We start from the raw sequence: 24518 nt of genomic DNA, 5'->3' as shown, positions 1-24518 counted from the left end.
GTATAAATCCCTTTCTCCTCAAGTATAGCAGCACTGTTTTAAAAGTATGCAGTGATTTTCTTTTAAAACCCATTATATAGGGCAGTCAAATACTCAGTGGCTGTTAGGGTAGAAAAAAAAAATCAGATATTTGAAAAAAATGTATAAATATGTATGTCTGCGATGGAGCAGAATGCCCTGAAGGGGCCAATCCATCCTCTCGAGGAAATAAGATGTAGCACTAAATATGCCACCACAACGCCATGCATATGCATATCCGGCTCGTGCCATATTTATCAAGCCCTCCATATGTGCATACTTATAAAAGCACAAGGCCGGGCGGGGAACGCAGCCGTTTCGCACCGCGGAGGGAAGGAAAGCGCCCGCAGAGGTGTCTGCGTCCTCGGGAGGTTTGCAGACGTGGGCTCCGCGGGGACCCAGGACGCCGATTAATTTGCACAGGCAGACAGAGACCCTGACATCAATTAAGTGCTGCTGATGAGGTGAGGTCAGTAGTAATTATAGCTGCCTCGTATCTTCATGCATTATAGACATGTTAAATGCTTGTATTGAAAATCTTTTTCCTGAAAGGAGGTGATACAATAATTTCCTGCAGTGTCCTGTTTCTAATTAAGCAGTTGGAGATGCAGTGGATTGCACTTAATCATCTTTGCTTCAGTAACGTCCTTGCCAAAAAAAAAATACGTTTGGGCTTTTGCAGAAGCTGCAGCCGTCTGAACGACTCCGCAATCGGACACCGCGCTCGTATCAGCGTACCCACGCGCTTTCCAGACACGTGCGCCTGCGTCTGCATGCTTTCCAGGGAGCAGGCACGCGCGGCGGGGGGACAGCCTCCGCGTTTCGGAAGGAAAGCCATTTCCTGGGCTTTAATGAATTTGTCTTAGGCTCGTCGAGTGCAAGGCTAGCGCTAAGCGTAACAAACGCTAAGGAAGTTTGCTTGGTAATTAAGCGCTGTCCCTCCCTGACGAGCTGGGACCGGTGTGTCAGTGTCGATACCGGCCGCGTCGCTCGGCCTCTCCGTGCCGCGTCGGAGGCACCGGTGCCTTTCCGAGCTGGACCGGCGCAGCGTGCGCGCGAGCCGCGGGGCACCGACGCGTCCCCAAGTCCTGCACGCTCCCGCCCTGCCCGCGGAGTAGATATCCCTGCTCCAGAGCCCGGCTCGGCCCTCGCGCGTTCCCGGTGCTGCACCGAGGAAACGTAACGCATCCCGCTGGATTTGCCCAGCAAAACCCCTTCCCTTTCGTAAACCGGTATTTTGTTCACAGCTGTATGTACTTGGCCTCGAACGCTTCTCGCCCTGGTTCGTCGGGGCTGAGCAGCTTCGTTACTTACGAATAGCTGGATTTGGCCTTTATCTGCAGCTTGCTCTGCTTTGCTATTGCAATACCAGAAATTGCATGAAAACACAGTATTTTCGTCCTCTTAGAGACCCTGTGGTGCAGAGCCGCAGCAGGCCGGAGCCCACGGCAGGTCCTGCGGTGCTGCTCAGCGCGACGGAGCCGGCACGGGAGAGAGGCGACGTCGCAGAGGGAGCCCTGGCTTCCGCCCACGGAAATGTCCTGTAGCTCATTAGTGTTGCGTAAAACAGTTTTAATTCAGGGACTGTCCAGGCCAGCTTATTCCTGTCCCTCGGTGCCGTGGAAAGGAAAGGACAAGCCCGTACCCTCCAGCACGAGGCTCTGACGTTCAGAAGCAGAGAGGTTTCTGCAACCAAAGAATTGCCTCGCGTTGCAAGACCGTTTCTGCAGTCTTTTTGGCAGGGACTTGACGGGACGCAGCAGCCAGGAGCGTTGCTCTTCCACGGCAATCGGGGGCACCGGAGCTTGCACGCGCTGCCGCGGCCGCTGGACATTTCTGCATGACGGCCCTGCCACGGGCCCCGCTCCGCGCTGCCTGGGCTGTGCTCGCTTACCGGTCACCAAGCAGCGTGACGAGCGTGTCGGGTCTGTGCGGAAACTCTATGCACCGGTTAAGTGGCTTTTCCAGCCCCGGCGGAGGGAGCTGATGGAGTGGCTAATGCTTCCGCTTCGGCGCTTTGCTCCCACATGGAGCTCTGGGGCGCAGCCAGCACGGTGTGCATGCGTCCGTGCGTCCGTCCCTTGCATGTGCCGTCGCTCCCGACCCAGCTGAGAGCGCTGGATGCAGGGAAACCCGCTAACGAAGCACACTCGTCCCTTGCAGAAACCGTGTGCGGGGACGCTCCACTTTCCGGCGCTGCGGTCGCGACCCTCCCTTGCTCCGCTATCTGCGGCCGTATCCTTCAACATCGCGCCTAGGCGTTTTTACGTACAGGTCTGTAAACGGCACATTTTGGACCGTAAGGCGAGCGGGACCCTTGAGCACCGGCGTGCGGTTTGCAACCTGACCCGCTCCGATGTGTGTCACCGCGCACCCGCAGAGCAGCGATTTCGAAACGCGCCGGCGCCTGCCGCCCCTCCCCGCACATCACCTAAAGCGAGGCCGCTTGCGCTGCGAGCTGGCGGCTACGTTATCATGTAATACAACCAGTAACTTGATGGTGCTGAGACGCGGCTCGTTTTGCACGCTTGCGCATTCGCACCTGCCTCCCTGCAGCGCCCCGGCTGCCCTTCGGTAGGTCGCCCCGGCGGGATTCGCCCTGCTTGGGAAGGAGCCAGGAGGATCCGGCTCAGGCCACTGCTCTCCGTCCCCAAAGACAGAAAGCTGCAAAATGCGGCATCGCGGCACGGGGCTGCTCCGCGGCCTGGCCCTGTGTGCACGTCCCTGGGGCAGACGGACAGGCAGTTAGCATCGACTCTCAAGTCCGTCTTGGTCAAAGAGGCTAAAAGCTGTGCAATATTTTAGACTATTGAACCTCAGAGACAAACTCAAGCCCTGGGACGGCGGTTCCTCCTTTCCCGACCCAGGCTCGCCAGCTTTCCTTGCAGGCGCCGGCGCCGCGTCCCAGCTCCAGCCGTGGCGCTGGGTTTTGTGGCAATGACGTCCTGTTAGCACACGGTCTACAGGTTTCTTCAGCCCCTGTCGGATGACTGTGGCAGGAGCCAGTTCAGACAAAAGCTGTAAAACTTATATCGTCTCCCTCCGAGGCTCGGTGCTGCAGCGAGCAGTTCCTGATGCGCCGTTTGGAGTGGAGAAACAGCGCATAAAGCACAAGTCGATCTTAGCAGTTTATACACATGCACGCGCGCGCGCACACACACACACACACACACACACACACACATATATGTGTGCGTGTGCATGTGTTTGGTGTATTTTTAGCTGCAGTGTAAGCTGATGCTGTTCGTAAGCCACTGGTCAGTATAAACCCACTAAGAAGCGCAGCAATCAAGAGCTTTTGTTGCTGCACAGCCCGGAGCAGACGTGCAAGCCCAGGAGGCGGCTGCGCATCTGCTCCCGCAGGGCGTCTTTCTCCCCTCCCGGCGCTTCGCTTCCAAGCCCCGACGCTGGGCCGCGCGGCCCCTCCTGCTATTTCGGGCTCGGGAGCGGCGAGAGGGCCGGGGCGCGGAACACGAGCCGGGCAGCCTGCGGCACGCCTGGGCGCTATTTTGGACGCAGAGAGCTATAGTTAGGGCTGAGTCATCCCTGCCGGTATCAGCTGCAGTGGAGATAGATTGAACGAGGAAGATGATGGCGGATGAAGGCGGCTGGTGCGGAGCAGGCGGCTGCAGCCCCCGCACCCGCCGCCCCGGGCTGCTCTCCGGAAATCGACGCGACGGTCCGAGCCCAGCCGCGCAGCCCTCCTGGCGTGCCGGGCGGGAGCGAGCTCCGTCCCCCGCACCAGTGCCCGGGAGCAGGCGGCGGCTGCAGAACCCAAGTTCGCCTCCACTTAAGTGCCCCCATGGCCGATATCTAAGAGCAACCGATTGCACAGCTATTAACTGGGAGAGGGTAATGCACCGGTTAAAGTGCGCACAGCTTTAGTAGCCTGCTGCTGCTGCTGCCGGCACTGGCCAAAGAAACCTTTGGGGCACTTACTAGGGAGCAGGGGGAAGCTGGTGGCAGCAATGCTGGATGCTGCTGGTGAGGCACCAGCCCTGCCAGCACGCAGCAAGGAGAAATGTTTCCCCTTGCAGATTCATTCCCCGTGCAGAAAGGGAAGGCTGGAGAACATTCTCGCTGAATCACATCCAGAAATTGAAGTCAGTCTTTCCCATCTGTTTGAAGTGAGGGTTTAGTTGTTAGCTTGCCTCCGCGGGTCTCTTCTTACCTCTTTTCTGTGTTGCTGCGTTGGACACCTCTGGGTCATGTTTTGCCGCGCCGGGTTCTCACTTTTCAAGCAGCGCTTTGCCCAGTGCCTGAAAGGAAGGAAGCGACTTAAGAAACAGAAGATCATTTTGGGGAAAAGCTATTTTGATGGTAGCGAGAGCAGGCTTGTAAATCTGGAGCTTTTACTCTGCATCTATTCCCTTAAGTAATATCTGAATATCTGTGTGGCTTGCTTTTTTTTTTTTTTTTTGGAAAACATTTAACACTGGGAAAGAAACATTATTTTTAGCGTGCGCATGACAAGCCTCACTGCAGCCCCTGAATCCTTCCGCTCTTCTCTGCGCTGCCGGCTTGCGACTCGCCCTTCGCTCTGCCCGTGCCGGCAGATGGGAGCCGCTTGCCCCGGCGTGGGAAACGGGCAGGGACCAGGGGTAGGTGCGAGCGTGCAGGGGAACGAGACCACTTTCAACACCTAAATGCCCTTTTAAATGAGGCCCCTAATATCAGAGGTTTCTTACACCAAACATCATTGCGGTAAATAAAAGAAAGTTAAAACCAACTTGTTTTCTTCTTTTGCTAAGTGTGTACGACCTGCCAGAGGCCGACGGACACAGTGATGGGTAAAGAGCGAAAAGAGGATTTTACGAAGAGAAAACGAAACGTAAGAGGCAGTTCTAGGCCTTTATTTTATGAACTAAAAACCCCCACACCTTTCTCTAGCTTCACCCTGCCAAAACGTAAAGAGGCAAGGTAAAGCCAAGTAATAACCTGCGACACGCCAAATGGCGCGGGATTCGTTTCCGTATGTTGAGCACTGTTTTTGTTAGCGTTTTTCACAGAAATAACCTGGCGCACTCAAAAATTAGATGAAAACAGGGGGTACATTATAAAAACACAACTCCTTAATGAAGCCTTCCATTTTTACAGCAGAAGCAGATAATTCAAACACCACTTTTTTCCTTTGCCTCAGGGGCCAGGTAACGCACAATAGTATGTTGCAAAATAATACATTTTTATGGAAGTTTTGCACTTGGAAAAGCCACTGAAAGTGATTTAAAGAGTCGATAACGCTATAACAAGTTTTACCAGCTCACCCGCCACAAGGCAGACAGGGGACACGGCGCAGATCCGACCTGGTGCTCGCCCGCTCCTTTCCTCCTCCGGCGACGGATCCGCCTCCGGCACGGCCGGCTCGTCCGCAGCCACCTCTGTGGCTCCGGCTGCTCCGCTTCCCAGCTTGCTGGGAACATTGTGGCTGCCTGATGGTTTGGGGTTGCTCTCTGCAAAAGCTGCACAGGTTTTGTAAACCAAGGCTTTGCCAGAGCAGCACCCTTTCCGCTCCACAAAGTGCTTTAGTCTTTACACTGGGTTTTCTGTAATCTTTGTCACCGGTGATGATGAGTTTTCGGCGGAAGGTGTTTGTGTTGCTTGACACCTTGACCACGCTTTGAAATGCAGAGGCGGCATCGCTCCTTTATAGCTCCTCTGGTGCAGAAACAGTAAAATCCTTGCTTTTACTGGTCTCGCGGCGCGTATCGATCAGTCTGTCTGTACGCTGTGACAAACTCGATATTACCTGGAACGCGCGGAAGCGCGTTTTTAGGCGCGTGCCCTTGGCCCCGGCTGTGCCGCTGTTGGTGCCGGAGCGCCGCGGGGGCGAGAGAGCCGGCTCCGGCTGCGGAGGCGCCAGCCGAAGACGCAGCCATCAGCTGGCCATCCCTGCGGAGGAGGTAGGCCGGGACGCGATGTCGCAAAGCTTCCTAGCGCTGTACAATAAATCTTAAAACTTTTCTTAAAAAGGGGCTGGGGGGACACAGGCGCACGGGCGACGCCTGCCGCGAGACTGCGCGCCGGCTCAGCTGTACGCGGAGGCAGGCAAATACCTGCCATGGTCTGGCACAGAAAGCATCAGCAGATCAAGCATCATTAATTTGTTCCCTATTAGAAGATGAAGCATAATTAATTTATTCACTTATTTTGATTCACAGTGGAGCAGGTTGATTCGTCCCAAGGTTTCAGGATTTATGTATTTTGCAAAACTCCCATCGTCCGAGCGGGCCTTGCTCTTGTGCTTTACCCTCTGCAAACCTGGAGGAACTGCAGTGATACAGAAGGCAGGAAAGGAGCTTTTCACCATTTTACTGGAGCGTCTCCACCCGAGGTTGCTAGGTGCAGCGCCAGCGACGCTGCGGCTGCAGTTCTGCTGCCACTAAAAATAGTTACGACTTCAAAAGCCGTGCCTAACACAAGCGAGCATGCAAACAACGCTCTGCTTTATTAAAAACATAGCCTTTTTGCTCATTAAGATTACACACAAATCAGGGTGGGGTTTTTTAATTACTGTTCAATTAAAGCAACTACCTAAACTGAGAAGCTAAAATACCAGGTAGCACCGTCTCTGCAGATATCGCTAAGTAAAGTGTCATTAGTATTCCCAAGAAAATTGAACTTAGCAATATTAAAATCGCAATGCAATAGAAAAATAAACATTTTTCACTTATGTGCTTGAAACACCCTGTAGTGCACAGTCACAAAATGCCCAGTTGTTTAAATTCACAAGTTTTATGTCTTTGGACTAGTTTGAAATTATTGTGCTAATACAGTCAGACTCCAGCAACAATACAGCAGAAGTAAGCAGGGTAAAACAACGCTATTTAATGAGTGTGTATATATATATATATTTTTTTTTAAGTTAAGGGCCTTTATAGTAGGTCTAAACCGGCTTTCACGTGAGGGCCGGGCTCCTTGGCACGGTGTCGCTGCGAGGCTCCCGGGCAGGCTGTGGAGGTGACCTGAGCACCGAGAGGAGACCCAGCTATTTCGGCACCTCTCACGCTGGTTATTAACTGATTTGGTCTGGGCCAAGCAGAGAGCAAAAATAGTAACGGGGCAAAACCTCCCCAGAAAGGCAGTTAGCGGGGCGGGGGGGGGGGGGTGTTTTTATTTATTGGCTGGTCCCTGGTGCCCAGGTGGGACCGGGCTGGTTATGTACTAGCACGTACGCCGCTTTTCGGAAGAAGAGGCGCTTTGCAGGCGGCGTGCTGCCGGGGACGGGGCCGCTCGCTGCCCCGGAGTCACGGCGAGCGCCTCGGGCTTCCCGCGGCCGGGAGGGACGTCCCAGTTCGTGCAACCCCTCGCCTGCTCGGAGCAGGGGCGGCTGCGGTGCTCTTCACCCCCCTCTCCCCCCAGGATCGTTATTTATTTGGTGAACTTGGTAGCATACGAGCTGGATTCGGCACGAAGGAAACCCATGTGCTGCGTTATTAAAAAATCTCTAAACTGACGGCAGATCACGGGTAGGTTCGTTCAATGAGATGAATCGTATTGAATCCACTTTGCACCAAAGATTGCCACGTTTGGGAGTCAACGGGGCATGAACGAGGAGAAATGGACCCCATGGAGCTGTAGGAAGCAAAATATACACCAGGAATAATAATTTGCTTCTGCACGGATCATCGCAGACCGTTTCGGTAGCGTTAAGTCCTTAAACAACTCTTTACCTCAACCCTCTTTCCCGGAGTCTCCGGTGAATGACCTGCAGTTACAAACGGAGCCCCAAACACACCGGGAGGAAAACGCCTTAAAGGAGCGATCACGAAGCCGCAAAACGCGTGGCCTCCGTGCCCGGCTGACGGCCAGCAGCACGGCAAGGGGACGCAGACCTCCCGGGTGGACTTGCTGCAGCGAGACGCTTATCCACATTCAGCTCGTAGCGAACAGAATCCGTCATCCCGGCTGCTTCCCGCTAGTCAGCAGCTCCAGGCAAAGCCCAAAGCCGGAGCGGAAACCGCGGTTACGTTCCCTTTGCGTTTGGGTAGGTCGGAGAGAAATTTTGGTGAAGCGGGGGAAGGCTTCGCCCACCACCCAGCGCAACGGCCTGGGAATAAACCGCGGGATGAGGCCGGGGGACCGCGCGGTTTGCACAAACAGGCGGCAGCAAGGACAGGCGCCAAACGGCAAATGCTCGGCGAGAGACGCGCCGGGCTCCCAGGAGCGCTGGGTCCCAGCCATGACCCCGGCGGAGAACCGCGGCGACGGGCCGGGGAAAGCCGCAGGCTCGTCTCGGCCGCGGCGAGGCGAAACGAGGAACCTTGCGGCTGCCTCGCCGCGAGAGCACGCAGCTACCGCAGGCGGCTGGGGCCCGGAGGAGCGCGGGGAAAAGGCGCTGCAATGGGGATTTGGCCGCTCCGGCCCAGGAAGGTGCCGTTTTCCTCGGAGGGGACCTATCCGGATGGCCGCGTTTCTCCAAAACCCATATATCTGGGCGTGCAGAATTTTGTTGCGCTTGGATTTTATATTCGCTACATTAAATATTAGAGATGTACAGCAAAAGGACTGTAAGTAACTACCTGAAGACTTACCTGGATGCAAGGTTTCACACTCTACTGTGTTTGTGTGTTTAGGACTTTTTTTCCAGACACAAATTAGTGGAACATTTTATTTCCTAACAAAGACAAGAGAAGAATAGACCACAAAACTTCGGGAAACTAACACAATTTTAAACCTGCAGAAGCAAACAGATTCAAAGAATAATTTATTTTAACGCTCTCTAACTCGCCTGCCATTCCAAACCAGACTTGCTTCGCTGGAGTGAAGGCTCAGATAAACACAGAAGTCATTTACTGTGAATCAGGCTCATGCTCCGGTGATAAAAATAGGCTTCGCTGTTCTACAGCATTTTGCCAGTAGGGATTAATTAGCAATTGACCCTGGGTTGGGATTTTTTCACTATCTCTAAATTTTTCCTCTTACAGGGCTAAATGAGACCTTAACATTGTTTCAAGAAACTCTGCTCGCTAAGCAGCAGTGCGATTTATCTATCTCAAGGCCGTATATCGGTAGTTTAATTTATCTCCAGGCTATATATCAACAGTGAATAGTCAGGGTGGAATTGAGTTTATTATAAAGAAGTTCTGTTAGATGACACAGTATTACAACGATCTGAACATGCTGTTAAGTTTTTCCATTAACGCCCAATTCTGAATACGAACACAGAGTACCATTTAAAATGTATCCAACAATACTTTACATTTAGTTTTCCAATAAATAAGTTCAATAAATACCAATTTTGCAGATTAAGAAGCTGTACGTGTGAATAAGAGCTGCTTTACAACGTTGTCAAAAATAACTAGAGTTTTTCCTGTTTATCGTCAATCACTGGAAATTAATAAGTAAAATATAAATATTTTATTCTTACTATGAAGACTGGAGGAGTGAGGATCTGTTAAAACCATCCTTAGGATTACATAGAACTTAATTTTGTACACTAAGTTTATAATTCAAAGCATGCCTTCATACCCTATTTAGCACACAATAATTTCAAACACATTTCTTAAAAATATGAGAAATGAATAAGACTGCACATGTAAGATTTCATCTGTGCTCCGGTCACTAGCTGCTGCATTACACAAGAGCTCGGCTTGACTAATTTTGGATGACCTATTCCACATTTGGAGAAGGTAATATAACAAAGGGGTAGATTTAATCTGTAGTATATTGCAACATCTTGTTAATACAGCAATTTATTTTTCACAGTACAAAAAAATTAATTCTCTCTGAATTTTATATATATATATTTTATATATATATATATATATATAAAACACATTTTAATAAGTACTTTCTTGGGAAACAACTGTTACGGTATCTCTCAAGACTGCAAGCAACAGAAATATCCTTGCATCGAATCAAAATGAAGGTAATTCAAATAACCGTAGTTTTTACTTGTCTAAAAGGTACAGTTATTTTCAGTATGCACATTTCTAATGTTTTACCCGTAAAGAACTCAAGAAAAGCTTCCAACATCAGAAATCAAGCGTTCAAGCCGCACAGAGACGTTGGTCAGGCTCTGTCCTTGCACAGAGCAGCCCGCGCCCGCGGTCGCAGAGCTGCTTACAGGCAGTTTCCCGAGGCGAGCCCAGTCCTGCAGTCCTTATTCAGCCCCGTTCTGGAGTTCTTCCTATTGACAAAACGGTGATTTATGTACACATATTTGCACGTCCACATCTGTTCACAAAATATGCCATTACTTGTATGTGCAAAGCCCAGAGCTGCAGCGAGATATCTGTTTATCTGCATGTGCAAATAGCTGAGGTGTCATTTGACCTGGGCGTCAATTTGCCTTTACGGGGTCCAGATTTCTTAGGAACAACCGTAACAACCTGGCAGCATCATCATGCACATACCAGTAAGCCTATCGTTCGTAAAAAGTCGGTATTCAAAGACGACTGAATCATAAAAGCTACCGAACCATCAAATAATCATCTACTAGAAGTGGATGAAGAAATAACAAAACTTTAAAGGTGAGATAACTGCATCATGATTCTGATTTAAACACTAGGTTACAACTGCAAGTAAGCAAAAAGATAGAGCTAAGGCTAGATATTTGGACTGAGCATCAGATAAAACAAGATTTTATTCTTTCTGATTTTTATTTCCTATTTTTAAACAGAGGATAACGAAGAAAATTTTTTGAACGTGGGAGAATAAGTCATTAAAATAGATGCACTTTGATGGCTTTCTTCCTTTAGGGGATTTACTTTGTTTTACTTTATCTGACACAAGTCAGAAAGAAGTGAGAATATTATTAGCTTAAAGAGAAGAAAAGCTGAATTTTGACATGTTATTTTCCATTAAGATTAAATTTTTTCCACTTACTTTGTTAAGTTTTTTTCTAGGATCAGAAAATGCAGCTTTCCCTAAAATGAATTTGAGAGACTGGTAGATTTTCCTCACCTATTTGAGGCACTATAGTGTCCTACTGTGCCAGAGAGGAGGATTTTTTCAAACTGCTCCCCAGTCTTTTGCATTCCTTCACAAGCTCGTATCTCCGTTCTGCTTGTACTCTGACAAAATATTGAGAGTCATTTCCTCACTTTTGGACTGCACATTGAGTTCGCTTCTCCTCGATGACTTCCTGGTGGCCCTGGAAAGCCGCCTGCGAAAGGTGTCGCCTGCCAGAAAATACAGAATAGGGTCTACGCAGCTGTTGAGGCTGGCCAGACCCCTCGTCACCTGGTAGGTGGCATAAACCTTGTCGTTGAAGGCACACATTTGTGGAGTCTGAAAATCCACTCTGGCTCTTAGATTCAAGGTCTTCATCACGTGGAAGGGAAGGTAAGACACAGCAAAGACTGTCAACACAATAATAACCAGGTAAATCGACTTCCTCCGAAGAGGAGAGTTGTCCAAATCCTTGTAAATCAAAGCTTTCACTATCAGCCCGTAACAACCAAGGATCAGTATGAAGGGGATGCAAAACATAAACACGGTGGTGCACATGCTGTAAACGAAGTAGCTTCTCAGGTAATCGTCGGTCGTGGTGTCGTAGCACGTGATGGTTTTATTCTTCCGTATGCCGGTGCCCGAGTAGAAGAGTATGGGAGAGATCACAGCCACGACGACGACCCACACCAGGGTGCTGATGTAAACAGCGTTCTTCTTCTTCAGCCTCCCCAGCGACTTCAAGGGATGCACCACCCCTGTGTACCTGTGCACGCTTATGCAAGCCAGAAACAAAATGCTGCCGTAAAGGTTCACGTGGAAGATGAACCTCTGCAGCTTGCACATGATATCTCCAAAGATCCAGTCTGTTTTGTTGAAGTAGTAAAAGATGAGGGCAGGCAGAGTCAGGACATACAAGAAATCAGCCAGTGCCAAGTTGAACATGTAAACTGAGATGCCGCTCCAAGGCCTCATGTGGAAGACGAACATCCAGATGGCCACGCTATTGCCCAGAAACCCCGTGATAAAGACGAGGATGTAGACGGTGGGCAGGTAGTAGAACTGGAAGCCAGTCTTGGTCAGGGAACACTTGGTGGTGGCATTTCCCGCCACCCAGCCGCTGCTGGAGAGCAGGTTGGCTTCAGTTCCATTCAGGGCAGCCGAGAGGAGGACCTCAGTCATGATCTTTCCACCAGCGTCACATAGGTCTGAACAGCGAAGCAGCAAAGTCTCTACAGGAACAGGAAAGCATCTAAAAAAAAAAAAAAAAAGAAAGAAAGAAAACCATCAAAAAAGCCCCAGAAGGGCGAAGACAGACCTGATTGGGAGGTGACGCTTCCTTGTGTCTCTGCAAAGCCGATTGCAGCCCAGGAAGCCCGCACGCGTGTTCAGCTTCAGCGGCTGGTTACTCGGCCGCGCTGCCCCCGTGGGCGGCCGCCACCGGCCCCGTGGGCGGCCGCGGGTGCGCGGGGGTCGGGGGGGGGGGGAGCGGGGCGCTGCCCGGGGCCGCAGCGGCTTCCCCGCGCCCGAGGAGGCTTCCGCGCCCCGCGGCCACGGACGAGCGCGGCGCCGCGGAGCGGGCGGAGGGGAAGGGGCGGCCCCGACCCCCGCACCGCTCCGGACCCCGCACCGGTCCCCCCCCCCCCCCCCCCGGACCGCGCCGGGCTCCCTCCGCCCGACGGCTGCCCCAGCCCGCCCGGCGGCCCCCGGTCCGGATCACCCCGAACCGGCTCCTCCCGATCCGGCGGCCCCCGGTCCAGCTGCCGTCGGTCCGGCTGCCCCAGATCGGTTCCCCTCGGACCGCGCCGGGCTCCCTCCGCCCGGCCGCTGCCCCAGCCCGCCCGGCTGCCCCCGGTTCGGCTCCACCCGGTCGGGATCCCCCCGGTCCGACCCCCCCCGGTCCGGCTGCCCAGCCCGGCTGCCCCCGGTCCGACCCCCCCCCCCCCCCCCCGGTCCGGCTGCCCAGCCCGGCGCCCGCCCGCTCTCACCTGCCGCCGGCGGCTCCCCGCGCTCTCGCTCCGGGCAGCGCGCGGCCGGGACCGGGACCGGGGCCGCCGCCGCCGCCGCCGAGCCGGCTCCCATGGCCGGGAGGCGCCGGGACGCGCCGGGCCCCGCGGGCAGCGCCGCGGCTCTAGGGCGCCCCGGGCCGGCCGGGCCCCCCCATGGCGGCGCCGGCCGCTCCGCTCCCCGCCCGCCCGCCCGGGCTCCGCGCAGCGCAGCGCAGCCGAGCCGAGCCGAGCGGAGCCGAGCGACGGGAGGCAGCGACGGGCGGGCCGGGCCCGCGGCGGCACCGCCCGCCCCGCGCACCGCGCACCGCCCCCGCGGCCGGGCGGCGCCGCGGCCTCCCCCCCCCCCCTCCGCGGGGCAGCGCGCCCGGCACCGGCACAGGCACCAGCCCTCGGTACCGGCCCTCGGCACCGGGCGAGAGCCGCTGCCGCCCACGCGGGTCGCCCCGCCCGCCCGCTCGCGGACACCCCCGCGGAGGGAGCCGCGGGCCGGGACGCGCCCGTCCCTTCGCTTGCGGCGCCCGTGGGCGGCCGCGTCCTCCGCCAGGTGCCTTTAATGAAGGTTCCGCGGCTCCGCTCGTGGCGAAACCTTTGAAATCTGCTCCGCCGTCCCTTGCAAAGCTACGTGGACGCGGTAATTGCTGCGAGTGAAACAGCTGAGCGAAAATGTGCTCCGCTGACCTCTCGTTTTGCTCTATACATTTGGCACTCGAGTCGGAACGCGGTTATTATCTATTGCCTTGGCAAGATGCAATCTGCTGCTTTCAGCCATTTCTTCCTTGTTCGCGTTTTAGTTAAGCTGCGCGGTGATACATGATCCAGTCACATCTGCACTCAGCCGAAAGTTATACTGTAGACTTAGGATATTAGCACTTCATGAATATTTATGTATTTATTTTTCAAATTTCTGAGTCTGTCTAATTTATAAAACTACTTTGCTGGGAAAGCTTAATTGGGAACTCAGCTGCATATCGTACTCCTCGCGGAACAGGCAGGCGAATAGTGATGGGACTGCCAGCTTGGCATTTCTTTGGGGCAAGTTACCCAAAATACAGCTTTGAAGCAACTTCTTCAATTTTGTAATAAAAAGACCTTTTCTTCTGTATATTCAGTTGTTTTCTTTTTATACTCATTCACTACCTGCACATTTACTGCTTTAAAAATTCTTCTAAATTTCAATGCAAATCGGATTTGAAGAGAAAGGAAGGCAAGCAAGGGAATGACACAAAAGAGCAGCACCTGTAAAATAAGGATTGTAAAACAAGCCCAGTTAAGAAAGTGTTCAGTGGTGCCCTCTAGGATATTAAAACACTCACAAAAAATAATCCTGAGCCTCGGCGTTCTCACCGGATAAAACACCCAGCCCGCAGAGCAGGAGCGTGATGAATACGGTGTGGCAGGATTAAGACCACCCTGGTGGTTTCCGAAAGACTAACCTCGCTCCTAGGAGAATCGACTGCAAGGCCAAAACCAGAGTTTATTTTAATAAGAGCCTTGGATTATTGCTTAAAAAAGAGAAGCAGAGCGGGGAGGAAGCAGCAGGCGCCCCGGCCGGTGCAGGCAGGGCAGGCAGGGCCCGGCTGCGTGCAGCCCTGCCTGCGCAGAGCGCTGCTGCCGATTTCACATAACGCTCTTGGAGGACCAAGATGCGTCGCCAAGGATGAGTACAAATATAGAAAAACCCGAAGCAGAAGCTGTACCAGATCTGTGCTTTGCATCACGCAGCGACAGCGCTGCTGCTCTGTTACTGAAGGCCCCACGCTCGGGTTTGCAGTCTGGTCCAGGCAACTTCCATTTCTTTGCTCCTCTGGGCGTGGGCAGGATTTTCCGAGACGCCAGCATCGTCCCTTCGGCATTTCATCCTTTGCCTGGTCTTCCCCGCCATCCCTGCCGGTGGCGCTCCCCTGCCGCGGCGTGCCTCTCCTCCGGGCACCTCGCGCGGCCGCTTGCCCGGAGCAGCGCACCCGCTGGCGAAGGGCCTCGTGCTAAAACGAGCGGAGGGAACGGCGTGTTTTTTCACAGCCGTGCCGTCGCACGGCTTCCTGCACAGTCAGCACATCAGTGCCCTCCCGCCCCTCGTGCTGCCGACCCATCCTTGCCCTGGAGCCAGCCGTAAAGCAGGCTGCGCGAGCACCTTCCCGCGTGCGCCCGGCTCAGCGCCATCCTGCCGGCTGCCGCCGAGTTCCCTGCACCTCTGCCTCTTAGTGCCCCTCCGGCAAAATCAAGGATTTTGTGCCACCGGTTTCCATGAAACTGAATGTTTTGTTTGACTCAACCCAAATGGACGACATCTCCCCGACAAGAAAAGGCAGCGCGCTAGCGATCCCGCGGAAATACCCGGCCAGGCCCATTAACGCCGAGCCGGAGCAGCGCGTGGGTGTGCTGAGGGAATGGTCTGAACATAAATCCAGCTGTTCCTACCTTTTGTTTTTAGTTGTCAAGGAGACTTAAGTGCAGTTCTCGATATTTGAAAGTGCGCCAGCGTGAAAAATGGGCCAGAACCTGTTCCAGAGACGGCGAGGCTGGTACAAAGGGCCTTGGCAAACGATCGCTGCGATGCCTGCTCCTATCGGGGGAGAACACCATACATACATGTATATACACACACACATATATATACATATATATATCCATGTGCATATGAGATCCTACACGTCTCACTCGGGAGGTCTGCTGAGAAGGGACGGGGCAAGACCGAACACCGCTGGGTGAGCTCTTCCTGACTGCCTGCCGCAGGACGGAGGCTGCGACGGATAATTTTGGCTTCGGATGCAGAAACCTCCCCATGCTCCGGTGATGGGGGAGCAGGGCTGAGCAGAGCGCGGGTTGGGGGGGCCGGCGACGCGTGCGTCGGCTGCGCAGGGGCCTTGGCACAGAGCTGGGGGGGGGCAAAGCGCCCCGACTCCTGGGTCGTGAGTTCCCACGCTGGGGCAGCCCCTCGGATTTCCAGCGGATGGAGCGCGAGGTGCGTGTCTGCACGGCGAGTCGGAAGGCGCAGACGTGCTTCGTTCAAAGCCCTTGTGCGCGCGGGGAGCAGCCCTTGGGCTGTGCTCGCTGGGCGTTTCGAGGAGAGGCGCTGCGGAGCGCTCCCGCGCGCCAAAGACCTCCCTTTCGCCATCCCTAACATTAGGCTGATGCGTCGCAGGGACGCGGAGAGCGTTCCCAGCGCTTTATCCTTAGGGCGCTGGTACATAAGCAATGCGACCCTCACTCTCTCTTCTCCCCCTTCCCCCTTATTAGCAGTACAGACCACCTAAGCCATCGACTGCTGTTTTGGGGCGGCCTCTCCGTTGCAGAGCACGCAAGCGGTGACCGTCGCGCCCCGCTGCGGCGATGCCTGTGCGATGCCGGCACGGCAATGAAGGGAGCTGACGGAAGTGCCGCACCGATCCGAGCCGGGCAACCGCGCTTCCCGGGTCTAAAGATAACGTCAGATACTGGAAAACTTGTTCTAATTACAGCGGGGAGCATCTTGCCTCCTTCCTATACTGGCATTTTAAATTGAAATTACTGTTCTCAGTAGAAAAGGTCTTTTGTTCAGCTACCAGCCAAGAGAGACAGTTCTGCCTGGAAGCATCCACGTGCAGGGCTGAGCACCAGGATCGAGGCCGGTGGCCTGCGGTTTGTGTAAGGAGATGCCTCGTCAGTGCCCCCGAGGCACCACGAAGCATGGTGGCCCCCGAAACGCGTGGGTCCTGCCCTGCCGGCGGCGGCCGAGCCCGCGGCCGCTGGCTCCAGGGAGCATCCGGGACGCTGCTCCGACCGCTCTGGAACGGAGGTGGTTAGAAATACCTGCAACCGCATCGCTGGCAAGTCTTGTCGGTGGCAAACGTCATCCGCTGCCATTTAGCTGAAATGTTAGAAAATACGATAACATTGGGATTCCAATTAAATCTCCCTTTCAGCATTTCTTTATAAACACGTTTAGATGTAGGCAAAGTTGTTGCACGCCGTTTTAATACAATATTTGGATCAGGTCACCCGTTCGGTTAAAATAAATTCTGCTGCCCCTAGGAAATACAGCAGGACTAAAATCAGCAGAGGTTTTCGGAATTAACGCTAAACTTTCCTACCACGCATGAAACCCTGGAAAGAAGGCTTTAAAACTGACCTGGAACAGATTTGCAGAAACCAGGCTCACCAGATCGGAGCGGAGCGGTTACCCAGAGGTGGAAATCTGGCATATTGCCTGTCCCGGGGCTGGCAGTAGCACCAGCAGGAATGTGACAGCTGCCCGGGTGACCTCTTACTGCTGTTAGCAAAAAAAAAAAAACCTCGTAATGATGCCGTTATTCTCCATCAGCTTTTCCTTGTCCCGTATCCACGTTTCCTTCCCCGATCACTCTGAGCTGGTCTGGGTGAAAGGAAGCCGCCCCGCGCGGTGCCCCCACGCGCCCGAGCTCCACGACGTGCCCCACGGCTGCCGGGCCGGCGGCACGTGCGTCTGCATCTCCATCAAATCCCACAGTTATCCCAGCCTTTTATAACAGCTCGGCTATATTCTGCAACAAATGGGGGAAATTTCTGATAGAAAAGGGGGTAAAAGAAGAACCTTTTTTTGCTGCCGCTTAATGGCACGTGTTACATGTATTTCACCTTTGCTTCTACCTTGCGGACCCGCGCGTGGCCAGGGCGACCCGCGACGCTCCCAGCTGGCTCCTGCCCTGCGCCGGCGTGACACCGGGACGGCAGGAAGGCGCTGGATGTCTTCCTCGCCGCCTCCCAGAGCAGCCGGGCGTCCCGCTGCCGCTGGCAAGCCTGTAAAACTTAAATGCGTGCTCGGCAAGGTGGGCTCAGACGAGGGACGCCAGCTCCCCTGCGCGGTTAGGAAGGAGGTGGCGCCGAGGAGGAAATGAAGGTGTGTGTGTGTCACTCCTTGAAGCGAAAAAGCCTGATGGAAAGCTACTCACGTCGTAACCAGAAAGGCCGGCTCAACCCTTACTGGAAACGGACGCCCCGGCAATCCTTGCCAAGGCCGTTCCCAATTCCGCGTGCCGTTTCCGCAGCAGCAGCAGCAGCTTCGGTGTCAGCTGCAAGCCCCGAGCCCTGGCGCTGCGGCGGGAGGCAGCACGGCTGCCGGGATTTTCTTCTGCCGAGCCTCCAGCTCCCCTTATTTAAATTCCGAATGTGAATAGACTCGCCCGGTTTACATCTGAGTCATTATAAAATAAATATTTAATGATGCGAACGTTGACTGTAGGGAAAAAAAAAAAAAACCCAACACATAGAAGTTGTAAGCAAAACGTTATTTTGCGAGGTTGCGGAGCGAGGCTGCCAGGCAGCAACGCGCTCGCTGCAGCCCAACGCGCTTCCCGCTGCTAACGACGGACCTCGATGGCTTTATTTAACGGGGGGAGGCGAGGTCGGCATGTGGAAACAGGACAGACCCGGTGGGCACAGGGGTAAAGGCCCTGTTAGGCGTTCCTGTCTGTTGCTTTGCTTCCTAATATAAGCAGCACCGGGAGAAGCCACGATGGCTTTGGAGGAGGAGGAGGAGGAGGAGGAGGAGGAAGAGCAGGACCCAGGGTGGCCACTGCAGAGCCGCGCTCGGGGCAGCGCTGCGCGTCGTCCCTCCAGCTCTGCGGCTAATTAAGCGTGACCCCGTTTCAGGGCGTACCGAGGGCGAAGCGCGCGGGGCCATCGCGCTCCTCACAAGGCCGCTTGGGTGCCGCCGCGCGGAAGGAGCCAGGGCACCCCAGGCGGGAGAAGCTCCCTCATCCCGGTTCGCCGAAACCCCAGGCAAAACGCCAGTCGGAGGCAGAGACGCGCACCGATAGCGGCGACAGCTCGGACGCCGTGCAGCAGCTTGGGCACTCGCTGCACCGAGTTTGCCAGTCCTCCGCCGCGGTCACGGGGGGGGGGGGGGGGGGGGGGGCGGCGATGCCCCTTTCCCGGCGGCAGAAACGCGGCCGCCCGGGGTGCCGGCTCGCTGCTGCGGCTATGTGGGTCGCCTATTTTAAGGAGCCGGCGCCGAGCGGCTCCTTCTCCCGCTGCCGAGTGGGGGGCCGGGAACGGGGGGGTTTGCTGCGTGCCGCAGCAATGCGCGGACCCTGCGGAGACCCGGGAGCGCCGCAGCGGAGCGCCGGGGTGCTGCGGCTCCCGGAGGCGACGTCCTCCTCCCCCCCCGTGGCTGCGGGGCTCCGCGGGGCTCTGGGCTCCATTCCCTTTACGGCACGGCCTCGGAGCCGGCCGGCACGAGCAGGGGACGAGCGGCTCCCGTGCCCTTCACCCTCTTGCATGCTGTACAACGGCATTTTCATCGTTTTTCGGGCCCTGAACCAAAGGAACTGTTCTGGTGCGAGTAGCACAGATGCAAGAGGGCCCTGATTTTGGGGGGGGGAAAAAAAAAGTGTTTTTCTCTGCTGAGCTCTCTCAAAATAGGAGCGGCAGAGAGCCTTGATGAGCAGATAGGGGAAGGCAGAGAGCGAGACTTCCTGCCAGCCTCCGCGGAGCCGCGGCAAGCGCACAACCCGCGGCACGGCGGTCTGGCCGGCGGCTTTCCGGTGCCCGAGCCCTCCGCGGTTCGGGAAGTTCACCTCGGAGACGGACCCGGCCGTCAAGCCACGCGCGGTCCCCGAGACGGGGGACAGCACGGACCTGCGCCAAGCCACGCCGTTTGACTCATACGAGGTTGCTTAAGCCAACGCCGGGTTTTAAAAGGCTGCTTTAAAACCAGGACACGGATCAGCGCTGACCGTGCCGCTCGGAGCAAAGGGGCTGCTGTCAGAAACGTGCAAACGAAGGCGACGTCCTCTAACGAAACCAGGCGGGCGGACGGACTTCCTTTCAGTGAGAAAAACGCAGAAAAATGATAGGCTCATGGTTATTTACTCTAGATTTCGGAACGAAATTATGGCAATTATTTTGCTCTTCAGCACACGAAGCAGAGAATTAATAGAAGTCACAGAAGATGAATATTCAATTATCCTGCTTTGGGTTAGTCTGTGGCTTGTGCTGAAGCAACAAACACACACTTCTTAAAGCAGCTTTTCCGGGGCAGAAGGCTGCATGTTATCTGCTGGCAAACCCGGTCCAAGCTGAATTTTTGGCTTCACTCTTGAGCAGGGAAAGGGAGGAAGAAACGGGTCCGGGCCCGGACGCGGTGTCCCGCGCTCGGCGCGCACCCGGTCTCCCCAGCACGCTGCTGCCGTTGCTCCGCGTCCGCCCGACGGCCAGCGACCCGCCTCCTCGTGCGGCTTCCCGACCCGTTGGCCCTGCGCTGCCAACGCTCTGCCAGAGCCGCGTCCAACAGAGATGCGCCAGAGCGACCCGCAGGTCTTGCAGAGGACGTGCTGCTGGTGGTGGTTTTGCGGCAGAAACCCTCAGCTACAACAAGGCAGAGCCACAAAAGCCTCGACGACAGAGGAAGAGGCAAATTTTCCTGGGCAGCTGCAAGGCTGTTCTGCGCCTCCGAGACCGCCCAGGGCCCACGAGAACCTCCTGGGGCAGCTCCTCCAGGTCGTGTCCCTCAACCCACCAGGCCACCTGATGGTTTCAACATCTGGGCTGATTGGCCAAGGCGGGAGGTTTTTGTCATAGCTCTAGTCACAGCTCCCCCAAATCCAGCGCGCTCCGCTGAAGGTGCTTCCCCAGGCGCTAGTAAAGAGCTCGGTGAAGCTATAGATCTCCTTGAGTTGGACAGCAGCACCGCGGACTTCTTTTAGTGAAGGACCATTCTTGTCCTGTCTGGTTCTTCTCATCTCCTCTCCTCTTTTCTAGGGGTGACTTGTCAGAAGCTCCTCCTTACCTTCTTCATCTGCAACGTCCTACATCCTCAGTTTAAATTTAAACCATTACAGAGGATTTACTTACGGTGCCATTTTCCTTTTATGTGGTATCTCTTCATACGGGCTTCAAGGTTCATGAGCCCTTACTGAAGGCAGAATTAGAACAGCATAAGGTAAAATGTTCACAATTTCGAGTTTGAGCTTGAAAATCTTTTTTTCTAAACTGATGGCTATATATTTTAAGACCTTTCCAAAGCACTTGTTTTTCTTTGCATAGCTTCTGCTTCATTATTCTAATTCAATAAAACCATAGCTAAGGCAGAGAGCAGACTCTTTCTGGCTAATGACAGACTTTGATTTGTTTGTACTTGTTATAGATTTTTCCTAATTACAAGCATTTTTCAGAGACAGTTGAAAAAATTAATGAGCAGCTCATTTGAATGTGCAACCTATTATTGCATTTACTAGAGCTGTGGAAAGACCATTACATTCACAGTAGGAGCGTTTTCAACACAGGAGAGCAGAAAAGGCATCTTCTAGATGGGAACACATCTGACCTCCTTCCCTGCAGTATTATCGCCAAGAAAAGGCTAATTTTTTCCCGATATCCCTGGAGGTAAACATCCGAATCCGAGTGCAATGCACAGCCTCCCACGCGGGTTTTTCACAGGGCAGCAGGGGTGAAGAGGAAGAGACGTGGCATCGCTGTGGAGGGAGAGGAGAGAGCCAGAGCGTGACCATGCTCAGTAAGTGAGAAAAGCAAGTCCCCAGGGTTCGGATGAACAGAAAAGAGACTTCAAAAGTAGCGATAGTCTCACTTGGAAAATACTTCCCAATGCAAAGAAAAAAGCCAAGAGACAGGTGGACTAGCTTTGCAGAAACTTTGCTGCCCATCACGTCTTTTTGCCTTCTCCCGGCTGCTGTACCAGCTGCAGGCGAAGGGAGACGTGGAGGTTTCCAGCAGAAGCCCCTTGTGTCTTTCTGCCCTTGGCTTTGCTGCTTCTTAATTTCCTGTATCTGTGTTTGCATACCTCTTTTATATATATATATATATATATATATATATATGTGCATATACATATATAAAACTTATTTTAAGTGTGCAAGTGATATAGCCACACGCTTTGGCAGTAGTGTCCCAGCCCCCAAGTCGTGCTACGTCACAGCTTGGGGATGCCGGTGTAGCTCCTGCAGGGAGGCGATGGAGATGGGTGGGAAGGACAGGCCTCTTGCAGGCGGAGGGACCCACATCAACGCGAGACCCAAGAAAACCTGAGAGGCCGCCCGGAGCCCGCGTCGGTGGCAGCTCCCACGTGCTGGCGGTGCAGCGGGTATTTCAGCAGCGCAGCTCCTGCTCCCGCACCACGCGCAGAGCGCGGCCTGGCTGAGGTCCTCCGTGGGCTCGCTCGGACAGCAGCCGGCCCGCGACCATAGACCGCCCCGTCTTCCCGCTCGCTCAGCGGCGCAGGCCGCTATCACGTGCTGCAGCGGCAGGTAATGGCACTTAAACGCCGTTCGAACGGGTGCTGCAGAAACCAGCCAGCCGAAAAAAAAAAAAAAGGCCCTTCGTAGGAGCGTCCGAGTTGGGCACGGCATAACCCGGTCCGTACACCTCAATAGAGCCGTTTCCTCTGACATACCGAGCAGGAACGTTTCCCGAAACGAACACAGACCTTTATGTCAGAGCAGGCGATGGTGTTTAATGCCCAAACCTCCCAAAGCATCATGAGCTTGCGCGCGAGCCCCGGGAGCGAGCGAGCCCTCTCTGCTCGCAGGCAGCGCCAGGCCGCAGAGCGAAGCAGAGCCTTCTCACCAAAAGCGCTGTCCTACTTTCACAAACAGCAGTTCTGGGCACTTTTTGTAATGCGGCTCATTAGAAACCACGCACGTGTTATACAACCCTATTGCTAAACGCTTGATGAACTCAGCCAAGTCAAAGTTCCTGCATGTTTGACTTGTTCCCTGAACAAAGGCTGATCTTCCTATGAAAACAAGTCACTAAATGTTTTCCTTCACCCCTTAGGCAAGATGATATCTGGAGGGTTTTTTTTTTGTTTTTTTCTTTTTAAGACACCATCCTTCATCAGACAAACCATTTTAAGAATTGAATCAAATGAAAAACAGATTAGGAGCCTGTTCTTTGCTAGGGTAAATCTGGAAAAAACTTGCATTTAAATAAAACAGCCCGTGTTTTACAAGCCAGCAGCTCAGTTGGCAGGGTGCTGTGGGCTACAACGGCAGAAAAGCCAGCCAAAAATTATAAAGGCTGCATTTTTATCTGCCCTGAGTTTTGCAAAGCACCAAAGCAACGCAGCGCCGTGATTATCAAGCTAACAATGTTAGAACTCCATTGCCGAGTCCCCCGTGTATTTATACTTGTTGCAGCGAGGTGCATTAGGTAGCTAATAGTTTTTCTAGATACCAAGGCGTGGAGAAAATGCTGAGCATTACACGGAGGAAGGAACCCGATAGACTTTCACGCGCGCATTACAGCTATGAGTCATCTATTGATTGGGGCTGAGAAGCCTGTCGCTGCGGCTCCGCCAAGCCCCCGCCAACGTCTCCTCGCCGAAGCGGCTGAGGAGCGTTGCAAAGCGTGTCGCTTTGCTTAACTCGCCCAATCTGGAGAAACAGTAAGTCAAAAAAAAACAAAAAAAAAAACAAAAAAACCCCACCCAACCAATAAACTCGTGCGGTTCAGGCCCTCCTGCGCTTACCTGTGCTATGGCGCTTGGAGCCGGGTTTGAGGCGGAAGGCTCGTCCGCGGAGCCGGGGCACGGGGCGGCATGGCCAGCGGGCGGATAACATGCGTTAGCCGCCCTCGCAGCGCACCCGGAAACCTGGGGACGGAAAGGGCTGCGGCGGCGCTGTTTGTTTTGGAGCAATACCGACCGCGAACGTTTAACAACTGCTCATTAACCCAGGGGTCAGGCCGGCTTCCCTGGCGCTGGTAAAGGGCTTCGCCTGCTCGGCACATCCAGGACCGGGCCGTTCCTCTCCTAAAAAAAAAAAAAAAAAAAAAAAAAGCCCATTCTGGCAATGCGTAATTAAAGCAGAAGCCGCATCGCCCTGCACCCAGCAAACGAGCTGCATTGCACTGCACCCAGCAAACGAGCCGCATCGCCCTGCGCCCGGTGAACGAGCCCTTCCCCGGCTGCACCAGACCTCTGCCTCCCTCCGCTTGTCGATCTGCCCGCGAGCTCAGGCGAAGCGCTGCCATTGCACCCGTGTGCTCCACTCTTTGAAAAAGGCAGGCTTTGCTACTTAAAAGGGCTGCGTGCACGCTTCACGCGAGCGGCGCCCGCGCCTGCCGGCGCTCGCCGCGGTGCCGTGGGACACTTCCCCGGGGCGCCTCGCCTCTGGTTCCCACGGTCCGGAGACGCTTTCCCGAGCCGTCTCCCTCTCGCCAGCGCCTGCCCGGCCGCCCCTCGCGCCGGCGGCCGCCCCGCTCGCGGGTCGAGGTGCCACCGCAGCCCTTGTGGGCTGTTTTCCCTCGCCCTGGTGCCGCCCTGCAGCCTCGCTGGGCCCCGCTGGCGCTGAGCCGGGTGCCGGGCACCAGGCCCTGGCGAGGCAGCCCCGGCTCGACGAGCGCCCCGCAGCCACCCCCTTTGCTGCGGCTTTCGGCCAGCCGGGCCAGAGCCGTCGTTTACATTTCATAACGCTTTCTATTTACAAAGCCAGCCTTTGCCCGCCGCAGTTAGGCGCCCGGGGAAACAGATGTGTTGCACGGCGCTTCTTCAAACAGCGCTGTATCTCGGAGGATGAATTACCGCCCTAACCCCCGAGACGCGGCTGCTTAACAGCTGAAGGGCTGGGTGCTCCATGGTGCCGTTGGGCTGCGTGCACCGCTGTGCGCTGCTGTGCACCATCGCGC

The 24518-nt window shown here is 54.8% G+C and overlaps 1 protein-coding gene across 1 annotated transcript; it reads right to left on the bottom strand.

Moving 5' to 3' along the window:
* Positions 1 to 9068: 9068 nt before the first annotated feature.
* P2RY1 (purinergic receptor P2Y1) lies at positions 9069 to 12974 on the bottom strand. The gene is made up of 2 exons (XM_067302216.1): positions 12900 to 12974; positions 9069 to 12163 (listed from the first exon to the last, which is right to left on the bottom strand). Exon 2 carries the CDS (start codon positions 12091 to 12093, stop codon positions 11002 to 11004), a length of 1092 nt encoding a protein of 363 aa, XP_067158317.1. The 5' UTR covers positions 12094 to 12163; positions 12900 to 12974; the 3' UTR covers positions 9069 to 11001.
* Between the last annotated feature and the right edge of the window lie 11544 nt (positions 12975 to 24518).

Source organism: Apteryx mantelli, chromosome 9 (assembly GCF_036417845.1).
Source record: "Apteryx mantelli isolate bAptMan1 chromosome 9, bAptMan1.hap1, whole genome shotgun sequence".
NCBI lineage: Eukaryota > Metazoa > Chordata > Aves > Apterygiformes > Apterygidae > Apteryx > Apteryx mantelli.
This window is presented reverse-complemented; position numbering and strand designations above follow the sequence as displayed.